At 42.5% G+C, this 16,528-nt stretch overlaps 1 protein-coding gene across 2 annotated transcripts in view; it reads left to right on the top strand.

Moving 5' to 3' along the window:
- The window catches only part of Snx6 (sorting nexin 6), a 58,356-nt gene that overhangs the window by 38,212 nt on the left and 3,616 nt on the right, over positions 1–16,528 (top strand). For both annotated transcript variants that reach the window (XM_004649115.3, XM_045155035.1), the window contains 7 exons: positions 2,277–2,372; positions 3,283–3,388; positions 5,343–5,418; positions 7,077–7,116; positions 9,329–9,415; positions 12,090–12,249; positions 14,512–14,597. In XM_004649115.3, the coding sequence (XP_004649172.2) occupies positions 2,277–2,372; positions 3,283–3,388; positions 5,343–5,418; positions 7,077–7,116; positions 9,329–9,415; positions 12,090–12,249; positions 14,512–14,597 (651 nt within the window). The remainder of the gene's footprint in view (positions 1–2,276; positions 2,373–3,282; positions 3,389–5,342; positions 5,419–7,076; positions 7,117–9,328; positions 9,416–12,089; positions 12,250–14,511; positions 14,598–16,528) is intronic.

The following is a 16,528-nucleotide window of genomic DNA, read 5'->3' as shown; positions in this document are numbered from 1 at the left end:
CACTTGTTTATTTGAGAAAGAAACAGATAGATAGAAAGATTGGGCATGTCAGGGCCTTCAGCCTCTGCAGATGAACTCCAGATACATGCACCACCTTATTATGTATTTGGTTTACGTGGATCCTGGGGAACCTAAACTGAGTCCTTTGGATTTGCAGGCAAGCACCTTAACCACTAAGTCATCTCTACAGCCCTAAATATTTATTTTAAATATTTTATTTTATTTGTTTATTAGAGAGAGGGGCAGATAGAAAGAATGGGCACGCCAGGGCCTCTAGCCACTGCAGACAAACTCCAGACACATGCATCACCTTGTACATCTGAATTACATGGGTACTGGGGATCAAACTTGGGTTCTTAGCCTTCATAGGCAAGTGCCTTTGCTACTAAGCCATCTCTCCAGCCCCTCCCCATTTTAATATCTTTTTTAAATATTTTACTCATTAGGGAGAGAAAGGAAGACCAAGCATTTTGAATATGGGAATCCAACCTTGTTTTGCATGGCACATTGATTTTTCAATGTTTCAATACTGAACCTAAGGAATAAAATTATCAGATTAGTCAGTTTGTCTTCCATTTTTTTTTTTTTTTTTTTGTTTTGTTTTGTTTTGTTTTTTTCCTGAGATAGGATACTGCTTTGTAACCCAAGATGGCCTCAAACTCATGATTTTACTGTCCTGGTTACCCAGACAGCTGGGATTATAGGCATGCACCAACACTTATCCTGATTGTTTGGGGGGAGGAAGAGGTGAGCTAAATGTTTATTTTATTTATTTATTTATTTATTTACTTATTTATTTATTTATTGAGACTGATTTTACCCTGTAGGTCAGGCTTGCCTTGAACTCATGATTTTCCCATCCTAGCTTCCCAAGTAGCTGGGATTACATGTATGCATCAGTGCATCAACACAGCTTGATTAATGTGGCTTTTTTGTTGTTTTTTTTTTTTTTTTCAACGGATAGTCTCACTGTAGCCCAGGCTGACCTGGAATTCACTGTGTAGTTTCAGGTGGCCTAGAACTCATAGCAATCCTCCTACCTTGGCCTTCCAACTGCTGGGATTAAAGGTGTGCACCACCATGCCTGGCTTGATTAATGTTTTTTTTTTTTTAATGGAATTTGAAGGTATCTGAAGCCTACCAAGAGTTATTCCAGGAAAGTACTTGATTTGACCTTCCTTTCCTGTCCTAAGTGGGGAGTACCTGGAATCTCAATGCCTACCTTGGCATTTGAATTTGAATTTGATATTTTCTGAAGCCTAGTAAAGATTTATTACAGGGAGGTGCTTGAGCACAGGAATTCCAGAATCTTAGGGTAAATCATTGACTCTTGATCTGCAGAACTTACCTCTTTAGTTCTGACTGCTCTGATTTCCTTCTTCCCCCTCCTCACTCCCTGCTGAAAAAAAAAAGAAAAAACAAAGAAAGAATGAAATGGGTCAGCTTTAAGGAATTCTTCATAGTGTTGACAAAAAGTAAATAAATAAATGAATAAAGTTTTTTAGCCAAGTGTGGTGGTGCACACCTTTAGTCCCAGCACTCAGGAGGCAGATGTAGGAGGATTGCTGTGAGTTCAAGGCCAACCTGGTCTAGAGTGAGACCCTAACCCGCCAAAAAAGTTTTTTTTAAAAAAATATTTTATTTATTTATTTTTTTTAATTTCTATTAACATTTTCCATGATTATAAAATATATCCCATGGTAATTCCCTCCCTCCCCACCCCCACACTTTCCCATTTGAAATTCCATTCTCCATCATATTACCTCCCCATTACAATCCAAAAAAAGTTTTTAATGAATTAATGATATAGCTCTTAGTACCTATATTTGGATAACAAGGTTAATTAATAATTTCAGTGGAAAACAAATTAGCAAAAGTCCTACTTACTTGCTTCCAAGTTAATATTAACACCAAAGAATTTTGTATACTTAAGCTTACTTTTCTGGTTTGGTTTTAGTATTAATAATATTAGAAGACACAAGATTTTATGGCTAAAGACATGGCTTGGTGGTTAAGGCACTTGCCTGCGTAGCCAAAGGACCCCAGGTTCAATTCTCCAGGGTCCACGTAAGCCAGATGCACAGGGTGGTACATGCATCTGGAGTTTGATTGCAGTGACTAGAGGCTCTGGCATACCCAGTCTGTTGAGCTTGCCTCAAAAAAAAAAAAAAAAAAAAAAGAAAGAAAGAAAGAAAGAAAGTAAGTAAGTAAGTAAGTAGACGCTACTATTTGTAACTTTCAAAAAAAAAATGCTAACCTAAGTTACTTTCTTTCAGTTGAGTGTGAGAGGAAAAAATAAAAAGGAAAAACTTGAAGATTTCTTTAAAAACATGGTTAAATCAGCAGATGGAGTAATTGTTTCAGGAGTAAAGGTAAGATTTATATTTGATAAGTAGCATTATTTGTTGAGAATATACTTTTAAGAGGGAAGGAAATGAAATTTGAGTGTGTTTATTGATGATGATTTTGGTAATCTGAGAAAATTTTAAGCTTGTATTGATTTTTAGCCCTTGTTTACTTAATCTCCACTATAACCCAGCAAGTTAGATTTGTCACCATTTGCCGGGCGTGGTAGTGCATGCCTTTAATTCCAGTACTTGGGAAGCAGAGGTAGGAGAATTGCCGAGTTCCAGGCTACCTTGAGATTATGTAGTGAATTGTAGGACAGCCTGGGCTAGAACTACCTTGAAAAACCAATAACAACAATAAAAATTATTAGTATTATAACTATTAAAAAAAAAAGAGTGTGGGGGTGGGGAGGGAGGGAATTACCATGGGATATATTTTATAATCATGGAAAATGTTAATAAAAATTAAAAAAAAAAAAAAAAAGAATACTTTCTCTTTGAGGGGTGAGGCTGGGCATGGAGGCTCATGCCTTCAATTCTAGCACTCCGGAGGCAGAAATAGGATCCCTGTGAGTTCAATGCCATCCTGTGACTGCATAGGTCAATCTGGGCTAGAGCAAGACCCTATGGGGGGAATCTGTGGGTTTTTGTTTTTTTTTTTTCTCCAGGCTGACCTGGAATTCACTGTGTAGTCTCAGGCTGGCCTTGAACTCATGGAAGTCCTCTTACCTCTACCTCCTAAGTGCTGCTGGTATGGTGGAATGAGCCACCATGCTCTGCTTTAAAGTCTTAACGTGTTAATAAAATGAGTAGAATACTTGATTTTTATAGGGTAGTTGTATTATTTTCCTCATGATAATTTTATATTTATAATTATGACAGAATGATTATACAAATAAATGAAAAATGATCTTTTTTCCTTTTGATTCTCCAGGATGTAGATGACTTCTTTGAGCACGAGCGGACATTCCTTTTGGAATATCATAACCGAGTTAAGGATGCATCTGCTAAATCTGATAGGATGACAAGATCTCACAAAAGTAAGACTGTTAAGTGGTTTAAGTTTGTATTTCTGTTTGTTTGTTTGTTTGTTTTTCTAGGTAGGCTCTCACTCTAGCTGATGCTGACCAGGAATTCACTATGTAGACTCAGGGTGGCCTTGGAACTCATGGTGATCCTCCTACCTCTGCCTCCCCAGTGCTGGGATTAAAGGCGTGAGCCACCACTCCCAGCCTGCTTTTTCTTTTTTTAAAGTATTTTATTTATTTATTGGAGAGAGAGGGAGAAAGAGGCAGAATGGGCATGCCAGGACCTCCAGCCTCTGCAAAGGAACTCCAGATGGATGTGCTACCTTGTAAATCTGGCTTACGTGGGTCCTGGGGAATCGAACCTAGGTCCCTAGGATTTGCAGGCAAGCACCTTAACTGCTAAGCTATCTACTGCCCAGATTAAGCTTTTTAATGAAATAATTATAAAGTTGACATATTATAGTTTGTAAACATCTGGATACAGAACCGGGAGTGGTGGTGCACGCCTTTAATCCCAGCACTCGGGAGGCAGAGGTAGGAGGATCGCTGTGAGTTCCAAGGCCACCCTGAGACTACATAGTGAATTCCACGTCAGCCTGGGCCAGAGTGAGATCCTACATCTGGATATAGAGCAGTGGTTTTCACACTGTGACCTATGAATAGATTCACATCTCTGCCTTCCCCTCAGCCCAGGCTGAACTGGAACTTATTCTGTAGTTCCAGGCTGGCCTTGAACTCACAGGGATCCTCCTACCTCTGCCTCCCGAGTGCTGGGATTAAAGGCATGTGCCACCACAGCTGGCTTCTGTCTCCACTTTTCTTTCTCTCTCTAACTTTAGCCAGCAGTTGGGGAGGGGCCTCCAGACCCCTCAGATTGATTTTATTACCATATGACTTAGAATTGATTCAGAACACCTATCTTCACAAGATTCAATTCAAGCTGTCATGATTTTCATGACCTTTTCCCTGAAAATACTTCTAGGTTTTCTATCTTCAACTCCATCCATTCCCCTCTGTTTCTAGTAGTGCTAACTCCCACAGAACTTCTGAATATGTCATCATTTTCTATGCCCTCTGCCCTTTGTTGTTCCCTTCATCTAAAAATCTGCTCATGCTACAAAAATCAACTCATTCAGTAGGTTCCATAAATTCTCTAACTTAGGTAGATTCCTGTATTTCTTCTGCTCCAAAAGCAGTTTTGACATTGTTATGCCCAGATTGCAAAGTCCCCAAAGACCACCAAGAGAGTCAGACACCTATGCAGCAGCAAAGAGCTTTATTTCGGGGTTAAGCTGAGACCCTTGACTTCACCAAGGTAGTGGATCCATACAAGAACCCTGAGCAGCAGGGGGGCAGGTTTTTTTTGTTTTGTTTTGTTTTTTGTTTTTTGAGGTAGGGTCTCACTGTGGTCCAGGCTGACCTGGAATTAGCTCTGTCATCTCAGGGTGGCCTTGAATTCATGGCAATCCTCCCACCTCTGCCTCCCGAGTGCTGGGATTAAAGGCGTGCACCACCACGCCAGCTGGGGCAGGGTTTTTATAGGGATTTGAACAAAGAAGTAGGGAGAATGGTTACATGACTGGTTGATTTAAGCAGTAACTGCACTTGTATTTTTCTGATAGGCTTAGGATACTGGTGGTCAGGGTGCTAAGGGGATTCAAAGCAGATTAGGTAACCTTTATTGTGACTGGCTATGTGTATTTGAGGAACTTTAAGCAAACTTTATCTATGACCACAGGAACGCATGGTGCAGGCAGTCTGTTCCCCCTTATCAGGAAACTGACCTTGCTGGGAAGCAGAAACCTAGGCCTACTGATGATTCTGAGGCTTATTATGGCTTCCTGAGTCCTTCAACATAAGTTTAACAATGTCTGTCATATTGTTGTATATATCCTTTCCTTTTCTAGACTTTCAGTATCTTCTATTACATGAACTACTTTTTAATTCTTAACTCTTTTCTCCATAGGTGCTGCAGATGATTACAATAGAATTGGTTCTTCATTATATGCTTTAGGAACTCAGGATTCTACAGATATATGCAAGTAAGGATTTTAATTAAGAACATGAAATAAAGAAACAGCATTGTTAGCATTCTTGGAAACACAATACTTGTAATCTAGATAGGCGTTTTCTTTCCCCCCCTTTTTTTTTTGAGGTAGGATCTCACTCTAGCCCAGGCTGACCTGGAATTCACTGTGTAGTCTCAAGTTGCCCTTAAACTTACAATGATCCTGCTACCTTTGCCTCTTCTACCCCCTTCCCCCCTGCCAGTTCTGGGATTAAAGGCATGTGCCCTGCCCGGCTCTAGATAGGCATTTTAAAATATTTTTGTCAAAACATTTATTTGTGTGTGTAAGTGCACAAGCACTTGACCTTCTTTGCAAATGGCTTTATATGGGTGCCAAGAAAGATGGAATTCAGCAAGCAGGCTTGGAAGGAAGTGCCTTTAAGGTGCTGAGCCATCTTTCTAGCCCTGTCACCTTGTTTTTTGAAACAGCACATTAACCTGGAGCTCAGCAGTTTGGCTGCACTTAAGTAGCTAGCAAGCCCTCGTGTTCTAAACACAGAACAGGCAAGCAACTTAACCATTAAGCCATGTTTCCAGCCCCAGCCCAGTGATTTTTTTTTTTTGCGGTTGGGGGGGGTCTTGTTATAGGGTCTCATTCTAGCCCAGGCTGACCTGGGATTCACGATGTAATCTCAGGGTAGCCTCAGACTCACAGTGATCCTTCTACCTCTGCCTCCCAAGTGCTAGGATCAAAGGTGTGTGCCACCATGCCTGTCCCAGCCCAACCCAGGTTTTTCTTGTTGTTTTGTTTTGTTTTGTTTTGTTTTTGCAAGTAGAAGAAGGAAGGATGAAGGGAGGGAAAGAGAATAGACACATCCAGAGTCTTTTGCCATTGCAAGTGAACCCCAGATGCATGTGCCACTTTGTGCATCTGAGTTTATGTGGGCACTGGGGTATCAAACCCCTGGCTGTCATGTATTGCAAGCAACCATCTTTAACCACTGGGTTAACCACTGGGCCATCCCTCCAGCCCTGGTATTGTGTTTTGTCTTTGGCTTTTGGTAGTGCTAAGGAGTTAATGCAGTATCTTACAGTAGTCCTGAGCACTCAGCCCCTGCAACTGAACTGAAACACTAGTCCCCATGCCAATGAATTTTTTTATTTATTATACTTTATTTATTTGGGTTTTCAAGGTAAGTTCTTGCTGTAATCCAGGCTGACCTGGAATTATTCTCAACCTGGGCTTTAACTCACAGGATCCTCTCTTAGCCTCCCAGGTGCTGGGATTAAAGGCATGTGCCACCATGCCCTCCTTTTTTTTTTTTTTTTGCTTTTGTTTGGTTGGTTGGTTTTGGTTTTCCAAAGTAGGTTTTTGCTCTATCCCAGGCTGGCCTGGAACTCAACATGTAGTCTCGGGGTAGCCTTGAACTCACAGCAATTCTCTTACCTTTCTAAGTTTAATTTATGACTGAAGACTATCATGAAGTCATTGAAATAAGAGGATTTTCTGCAACAGTGGAACAATCAGGAAGTTTTTATTAACTAAGAGAAGTCTTAGTTATGACTGTTGAATGTTTCACATAATGAAGCAAGAATTCTCATTAGTGATACAGTTTGGGGACATGTTCTCTAAATAGTTAAAGCAGAAAATCATTTCAAATGTTTCTGATGAAAATATTTTTTCCCTTCTAGGTTTTTCCTCAAAGTTTCAGAACTGTTTGATAAAACAAGAGTAAGTACTAAATTCTTTTTTTTTTTTTTTTTTTTTTTTTTTGGTTTTTTGAGGTAGGATCTCACTCTAGCCCAGGCTGACCTGGAATTCACTATGGAGTCTCAGGGTGGCCTCGAACTCATGGCAGTCCTCCTACCTCTGCCTCCCGAGTGCTGGGATTAAAGGCGCACGCCACCACGCTCGGCTTAAGTACTCAATTCTTGAGACCTACTGGGTAGGGTTATACTAACAGTCCTGTACAGACACTTGAGAATCTGTTTAAAATGCCAGGTGTGGTACATACCTGTAGTGTCAGCACTCAGTAGGCTGAGGCAGGAGAATATGAACTTGAGGCCAGCTTGAGCTACCCAGAGAGTTCAAGGCTAGACTGTAGACTAAACTGTTGTATAGGAAGGCTCTGCCCACGCTCCTGAGGTTTGTGTTACAAGCACTCCGTTGAGATCTTCCCAGCTCCAGGGTTACATTTTGTTTTTTATTTATTTATTTTTTTCATTAAAATTTTTTTTTTTTTAATTTATTTGAGAGCGACAGACATAGAGAGAAAGACAGATAGAGGGAGAGAGAGAGAATGGGCGCGCCAGGGCTTCCAGCCTCTGCAAACGAACTCCAGACACGTGCGCCTCCTTGTGCATCTGGCTAACGTGGGACCTGGGGAACCGAGCCTCGAACCAGGGTCCTTAGGCTTGGCAGGCAAGCGCTTCACCGCTAAGCCATCTCTGCAGCCCTGTTTTTTATTTATTTATTTGAGAGTGACAGACAGAGAGAGAAAGAGGCAGATAGACCGATAAAGAATGGGCACGCCAGGGCCTCTGGCCAGTGCAAAAGAACTCCAGACGTGTGCACCCCTTGTGCATCTGGCTAACGTGGGTCCTGGGGAATCGAGCCTCTAACCAGGGGCCTTAGGCCTGACAGGCAAGTGCTTAACCACTAAGCCATCTCTCCAGCCCCAAAAGTTCATTCTTGAGCCGGGCATGGTGGCACACACCTTTAATCTCAGCATTCAGGAGGCAGAGGTAGGAAGATTGCCATGAGTTCGAGGCCACTCTGAGACTCCATAGTGAATTCCAGGTGAGCCTGGGCTAGAGTGAGACCCTACCTCAAAAAAAAAAAAAGTTCGTTCTTAAAGCCAGGCAGGCTGATCATGGAGGCTCATGCCTTTAATCTCAGCACTCTGTGGAGACAGAGGTGGAAGGGCCATTGTGAGTTTGAGGCCTGTCTGAACAGGTCAGCCTGGGCTCGAGTGAGACCCTACCTAAAAAAAGGAAAACAACAAAAAAATATGGGCATGGTGGTGCACAACTTTAATCATAGTCATTTTGTGGGAGGCAGAAGATCACTGTGAGTTCCAGACCACCCTGAGAATAAATAGTGAATTCCAGATCAGCTGGGCTAGTGAGATCCTACCTTGAAAAACCAAAAAAAAAAAAAGACATGATAATGTCTTGAAAAAAAAAAAAAAAAAGTGTGGTGGGGCATTGCTGTGAGTTTGAGGCCAGTCTGAAACTGCATTGTGAAATCCAGGTTGGCCTGGGCTAGAGCAAGACCCTAACTCAAAAAAAAAGGAAGGGGGGGGGGGTGGAGAGAAATACTGTCTCAATACACATAAACCAAAAAAATTAATATCATCAGCTTTAAAGGTATATATAGCTCAGTGGCCAAGCACAGTGGATTTGATCTCAGCACCACCAGAAACCACCCCCAAAAAAGTGAATAGTGGGCTGGAGAGATGGCTTAGTGGTTAAGCGCTTGCCTGTGAAGCCTAAGGACCTCAGTTCGAGGCTCGGTTCCCCAGGTCCCACGTTAGCCAGATGCACAAGGGGGCGCACACGTCTGGAGTTCGTTTGCAGAGGCTGGAAGCCCTGGCGCGCCCATTCTCTCTCCCTCTATCTGTCTTTCTCTCTGTGTCTGTTGCTCTCAAATAAATAAATAAATTTTTTTAAAAAAGTGAATAGTATTAATAACATAACTAAAAGACATGCCATAAATTCACTAAAGTCATTTATCTACATTGTTTTTTTGTGGGTTTTTTTGCTAGAGTTTTAAGGGAAAGTAAAATGCTAGTAGGAAAAAGTGAAAGAAACTTTGATAAAACAGGCATGGAGTGTAAGACACCAAGACACTGTAGCTGTAACTAATGTTTGTATATGTTGAGAAAACTGCTCAGAGCAGAATGTAATGCTGATTTAAGAACCAAGCTCTTCCCTTTTTATAGAAGATAGAAGCACGGGTATCTGCTGATGAGGACCTTAAACTCTCGGACCTGTTAAAATATTACTTAAGAGAATCTCAAGCCGCCAAGGTAACTCCTTGTTCATTCCTTTAGCAATCACCGCATTTAAGACTGTTACTTATCAGAGCTTAGGTGAGCTTTGTATACAGGAGCATGGGCACTTTACCAGCAGCTACACCACTGAAGAAAATCAAATGGCTCCTTTCCCATCAGCCAATTTATTGCATGTAAATCCTCAGAAAGGGGCTGGAGAAATGGCACAGCAGTTAAAGGCACTTGCTTGCAAAGCCTGTTGATCCAGGTTCCACTCCCCAGTACCCACATAAAGCCAAAAGCCAGATGCACAAAGTGGTGTATGTCTGCAGTTTGTGTGCACTGGTAAGAAGCGCCATTTTCTATAATCTCTCCTCCCTTTATTTTTCTGTCTCCCCTCCCTTTCTTTCTCTTCTTAGATTTTGTTTTTGTTTTTTGTTTTTTCGAGGTAAGGCCTTGCTCTAGCCGAGGCTGACCTGAAATTTACTCTGTAGTCTCAGGGTGGCCTTGAACTCATGGCAGTCCACCTACCGCTGCCTCCCAAGTTTTGGGATTAAAGGCATGTGCCACCACACATGGCTCAATAAAAAATATTAAAAAAAAAAAAAGTCCTGGACCTTGAGGTGACTCAGAAGGCACCATGGTGCTGAGAAGAAGTGACAAAGGAGTGTTCAGCACTGCAGTATCTCTATCACACCTTCCAACACTCAGGGTCCATTGCGGAAGAGGTGGGAGAAAGCATGTAAGAGCCGAAGGAAGGGTAGGACTGCTTACAACGTGATCCTCCAGACACAAAATGGCCTGGATATCCATGACCTCACAGTACCTGCCACTACCTACACAAGACCCTCATAATAGGTGGAAAAGATCATGACATCAAAATAAAACAGAGAGATTGAGAGGGGGAGGGGATATGATGGAGAGTGAAATTTCAAACGGGAAAGTGGGGGAGGAAGGGCATTACCATGGGATATTGTTTACAATCATGGAAGTTGTCAGTGAAAAATAAATTTTTAAGAAATTCCTGGGCTGGAGAGATGGCTTAGCAGTTAAGATGCTTGTCAGCAAAGCCAAAGGACCCAGGTTTGGTTCCCCAGTACCCATGTAAGGTGAATGCACAAGGTGGCACATGTATCTGGAGTTTATTTGCGGCAGCCGGAGGCCCTTGGCATACCCATTCTCCCTGCCAAATAAATAAATAAAAAATTAAATTAAAAAGAAATCCTCTAAAATCAGTGTAGAGCCTCGTGAGCCCTTCTTCCCTCTATGACAGTATGTTGCCGGGCGCAGTCTTGTGCAGATCTCGTATGGGCAACACAGCTGCTGGGAGCTCAAGAGCGCGACAGCCGTCTCCTGCCCACAAGTCACCTTCCTATAGCTCTTCATTGTTTCCATCACCTCTTCAGGATATTTCCCTCTCTCCCCTGCCCTCTACATACATGCATACATACACACACAGACACACACACACACACATATGTATGTGTGTATATAGCGAAAGCTGACAGCAGCAGTGATCTATGGGCACAAGCATAGTTCCTTAGAAGGCAAAGTTTCACAGCTTTTTCTTTTTATAAAAGGTTTTTAAAATATTTATTTATTTGACAGAAAAAGAGAGAGAGAGAGAGAATGGGCATGCCAGGGCCTCCAGCCACTAAACGAACTCCAGACGTGTATGCCCACCCTCTTGTGCACCTGGCTAACGTGGGTCCTGGGAAATTGAACCTGGGTCCTTCAGCTTTGCCTTAACCACAAAGCCATCCCTTCAGCCCAGTTTCACAGCTCTTTCAAAAGTGAAGCACACATCTGCCCAGTGGTCTAGTCATGTTACTCTCAGGTATTTACCCAAGGGAAATGACTGCCTGTATCATGTATCTACATAGGTGTCACAGCAGCTTTATTTGTAATGGCTGAAGATTGCCAATAACCCAAATGTCCACCAACAGGAAACAACAGAATACAACTCAATAGCAAGGAATGAGCTATAGATACACAAAGCAACAAGATGGATCTGAAATTAGAGTAGGAGTGTGGGACAGGCGCTGAACACTAGCATGCGCAATGCACTGGCTTCAACCTCAGCATTACAAATGAATCAGGAATCCACTCGAAACATACTCAGGAATAGAGCCAGGCATGGTAGCACATACACCTTGATCTTGCTCCCTAGATAGCTGAGGCAGGGGGATCAGGTGTTCAAAGCCAGCTTATTCAACACATTGATACCTTGTCTAAAACAAAAATGTAGCTGGTTGTGATGATGCACACCAGTAGGAAATTTCTGAAAAGGTGGAGGCAGAAGGATCAGAAGTTCGAGGCCATCCGGGACTATACATTTATGCCAGGCGTGGTTACGTATATAGGTTAAAAGAAAATAAAGCAAAATTGGGCGTGGTGGCGTACATCTTTAATCCCAGCAGAGGTAGAATTACTATGAGTTCAAGGCCAGACTGAGACTACATAGTGAATTCCAGGTCAGCCTGGGCTAGACTGAGACCTTGAAAATCAAAAATAAATAAATGAATAAATAAAAACATCAAGAGACTGAGGCATAAACTGTGATGCTCTGGATTCAGCTCCCAGAACCTGCAGAGGGATCAACATTTCTGAAGGTCACTGGCATGTGAGATCACTGTATCTAAAGGTAGTGGTAGTTGAATGTAACTACTGGAGAGACGTATTGTGTACTTGGAAGCATTCTGTTTTCTAGGATCTCCTCTACAGACGATCGAGGTCCCTAGTGGATTATGAAAATGCTAATAAAGCGTTGGATAAGGCAAGAGCAAAAAACAAAGATGTTCTGCAGGCGGAAACATCCCAACAACTGTGCTGTCAGAAGTTTGAAAAAATATCTGAATCTGCAAAACAAGGTACTGTTGATGCAGGATTTTGGAGTTTGGGAGGGGTCTCCCTAACTTGTGAATCTTAGTCTTTGGGTCCTTATCTTACTTTAACAAAGAACTGATAAAAACAGACTCAAATTAGGTGTGGTGGTGCACACCAGGAGGCAGAGGTAAGAAGAGTGCTGTGAGTTTGAGGCCACCTTGAGATTACATAATGATAGAAGGAGAAATTATGAATTACTGAGTTTATTTAGGGAGAGTCATAATTTGTAAAGTTTATTTAGAGGAAATCGGTATCCAGGAAGAGGCTGGAGCCGTTCCACACATATGAAAGACAGGACCTAGAAACCCATACAAAAAGATTTAGAAGCCAGGCATGGTGGCGCACACCTTTAATCCCAGCACTCAGGTGGGATGGGAGGATCCCCATGAGTTCGAGGCCACCCTGAGACTGCATAGTGAATTCCAGGTCAGTGTGGGCTAGAGTGAGACCCTACCTTGTAAAACCAAAAAAAAAAAAAAAAAAGATTTAGAAAATGACCAGGTGTGGTGGGGCATGCCTTTAGTCACAGCACTTGGGAGGTAGAGGTAAGAGGATCGTCATGAGTTCAAGGCCAGCCTGAGACTAAGCATAGTGAATTCCTGGTTAGCCTGGACTACAGTGAGACCCTACCTCAGAAAAAAACAAAAGGAAAGAAAATATTAGAAAAAACATTCACACACATGTATATATGAAAAGCATCAGCCCTGTACCTTCACGTGAGAAAAAGTTAGAAGATTAAGTGGTGTGGCTTGAAGAAAAATAACAGAGAAAGTACCAGAGCAGAGATAGGAAGATTCAGATGCCAAAGAATTGAGTTATAAAGCCTAGAGAGTTATATACATGGTAGACCCAGAGTTTAGAGGAAATACCCATGTGGTAGACTCAGAGATCAAAGAAAAATGTCAAAAGTGAGAAGGTACCCCCCAAAGCATGACACAGATAGAAGGCAGGCAGAAAAATACCCAGGTTGGGGCTGGAGAGATGGCTTAGCAGTTAACGCATTTGCCTGCAAAGCCAAAGGGCTCAGGTTTGATTCTCCAGGACCCATGTAAGCCAGATATCTGCACAAGATGGCACATGCATCTGGAGTTCATTTACAATGGGCTGCAGGCCGTGGCATGCCCATTCTCTCACTCTCTCTCTCTCTCCCTCTCTCCTCCCTCTTTCTCTCAAATAAATAAATAATAAAAATTACCCAGGTTGAGGGCTGGAGAGGTGGCTTAGTGGTTAAAACGCTTGCCTGTGAAACCTAAAGACTCAGGTTTGATTCCCCAGTACCCACATAAGCCAGATGAACAAGGTGGCACATGCATCTGGAGTTCGTTTGCAGTGACTGGAGGCACTAGAGCACCCATTCTTTCTCTGTATCTGTCTCTTTCTCTCTCTTTTCCTCAGTCTCTCAAATAAATAAAGAAAATATTAAATTTAAACTATCTTAGAAAAATACCCAGGTATAGAGGCAGATTTACATGTGTCCAGACAAATGAGATGAGCTGGCAGAGATCAGCAGGGACAAGCCTTTATAGGCAATTAAATATGGATTTCTCCAGGTATGGGAGCACATTCCTTTAATCCCAGCACCTGGGAGGCAGAAGTAGGAAGATCACCATGAGTTCAAGGGTACCCTGAGACTACATAGTAAATTCCAGGTCAGCCTAGGCTAGAGCAAGACCCTACCTCAAAAGACAAAAAAAATAAAAAAATAAAGAAAGAATTTTGTTGGGCTGAAGGATGGCATAACAGTTAAGACACTTGCCGTAAAGCCAAAGGACCTATTCCCCAGGACCCACATTAGCCAGATGCACAAGGGGTGCACATGTCTAGAGTTCATTTGCAGTGGCTGGAGGCCCTCGTGTGCCCATTCTCTCTCTCAACCTCTCCGCCCCCCCTTTCTCTGTCAAATAGGTAAATAAAATTTTTTTTTTAAAAAAATGGATTTTGTTGTTAGACTCAGGTACGTAGAGTGAAGATTTGATTGGTTTGCAGATTCCTAGACTATGGAGACAGCAGGGGGTGCTGCGGCTATTGTGGATGAGACTCATGTCAGACAGACATGAGTTCCAGTTTTCCTAAAACAGGTGAAGTGACATCTGTTTTTCTTTGGGCTTCTGTCCTTAACTAAACTGCCTAAAAGAAGCTAGCTCTCTCCTTCCCCTTCATGCTAACATCACAGCTGCCTTTACAAGAGATTCTTTGTAATTATTAGGAATTAATTCTAACTTTTTTTTTCTTCTTTTTGTTCACAGAACTTATAGATTTTAAGACAAGAAGAGTTGCTGCATTCAGAAAAAATTTAGTGGAACTCGCAGAATTAGAACTGAAGCATGCAAAGGTAGTATTGTACTAAAGATTTAATAACAAAGCCAGGCGTGGTGGTGCATGCCTTTAATCCCAGCCGAGGCAGAGGTGGAGAATCCCTGTGAGCTCAAGGCCAGCCTGGGACTGCAGAGTGAGCTCCTGGTCAGCCTGGACTACAGTGAGACCTTACCTTGGGAAAAAAACGAAAGAAAGTAGGGCATGGTAATTCACGCCTTTAATCCCAGAGGTAGGAGGAGCGCCATGAGTTTGAGGCCACCCTGAGACTGAATAGCGAATTCCACATCAGCCTGGGGTAGTGTGAGACCCTACCTTGGAAAAACAAAACAAAAATAAATAAAAGGGAAAAAAGCTTTATAACAAGTGACATTAAATTGAGTCATATATAAAATTATTTTTTAATGACAAGGATATTGGCAAAACTGTTTTTCTTGTTGTTGTTGTTTGCTTTCTTTTTTGAGGCAAGCCCAACAGACTGCCCCTTTTTTTAATGAAAGGGAGAGAGAGAGAGAGAGAGAGAATTGGCGCACTAGGGCCTCCAGCCATGGGAATTGAACTTCAGACACATGTGCCACCTTGTGCACATATGTGACCTTGCACTTGTGTTATGTTGTACATCTGGTTTATGTGGGACCTAGAGAGTTGAACAAGGGTTTGCAGGCAAGTGCCTTATCTACTAAGCCATCTCTCCAGCCCTGTATGTTTACTTTCTTTATTTTTTATATTTTGATTTTTCAAGGTAGGGTTTCACTCTAGTCCAGGCTGACCCGGAATTCACTATGTAGCCTCAGGGTGGCCTCAAACTCAAGCCAATCCTCCTACCCCTGCCTCCCAAGGCTGGGATTAAAGACGTGTGGCCACACCAGGCTTCTATATATATATTTTTTTTTTGCCAGCCCTGTTTTTGTCTTTTGTTTTATTTATTTATTTATTTGAGAGAGAAAGGCAGATAGATAGAGAATGGGCACAGGAGGGCCTTTAACTGCTACAAATGAACTGCATGCACCACTTTGTGCATCTGGCTTTATGTGGGTACTGGGGAATCGAACCTGGGTCCTTTGGCTTCACCGGCAAGCACCTTAACTGCTAAGCCATCTCTCCAGCCCTGTTTCTGTTTTGAGATAGGGTCTCTCTCTAGCCCAGGCTAACCTGGAACTCACTGTGTAGTCCCAGGCTGGCCTTAAACAGATCCTCCTACCTCTACCTCTCTTCTGGAATTAAAGGCATGCACCACATCACCCGGCTGATATTTTTTTTTCTTTTTTTTGTTCATTTTTTATTTATTTATTTGAGAGTGACAGACACAGAGAGAAAGACAGATAGAGGGAGAGAGAGAATGGGTGAGCCAGGGCTTCCAGCCACTATAAACGAACTCCAGACGCGTGCGCCCCCTTGTGCATCTGGCCAACATGGGACCTGGGGAACCGAGCCTTGAACCGGGGTCCTTAGGCTTCACAGGCAAGCGCTTAACCGCTAAACCATCTCTCCAGCCCCTTTTTTTTTTTTCTTAATTACTGTATTTATTGAGGGAAGAACAGAGCCAAGGAAAGGCACCCACATGGCTAAAGACCTTACGTGTGGAGGGCCTGGGGGAAAATAGTGTGGAAAGGAAAAGGAAAGTTCAAGGAGCTCCTGCCTTGTGGGAAGCTGAAGAGAATAAAGGAGTCCATGTGGAGAGTTAACTGGGCCTGGGCCCAGCTGAGGGAAAAACTCACCCACAGCTGGAATCCGTTCCTGGGTGGTCAGAGTGGTATTGGTTTTTTTGAGTTAGGGTTTCACTCTAGTTCAGGCTGACCTGAAAATCACTATGTGGTCCCAGGGTTGCTTTGAATTCAAGGCAAGCCTGCCACCTGTGCCTCTCTACTCCTGGGATTAAAGGGTGTATGTAACCACACCTAGATTTTTGTTTTTGTTTTTTGAGAGAGAGAGAGAATGGGCACACCTGGC

This window comes from Jaculus jaculus, chromosome 7, assembly GCF_020740685.1.
Source record: "Jaculus jaculus isolate mJacJac1 chromosome 7, mJacJac1.mat.Y.cur, whole genome shotgun sequence".
NCBI classification, from domain to species: Eukaryota; Metazoa; Chordata; class Mammalia; order Rodentia; family Dipodidae; genus Jaculus; species Jaculus jaculus.
This window is presented reverse-complemented; position numbering and strand designations above follow the sequence as displayed.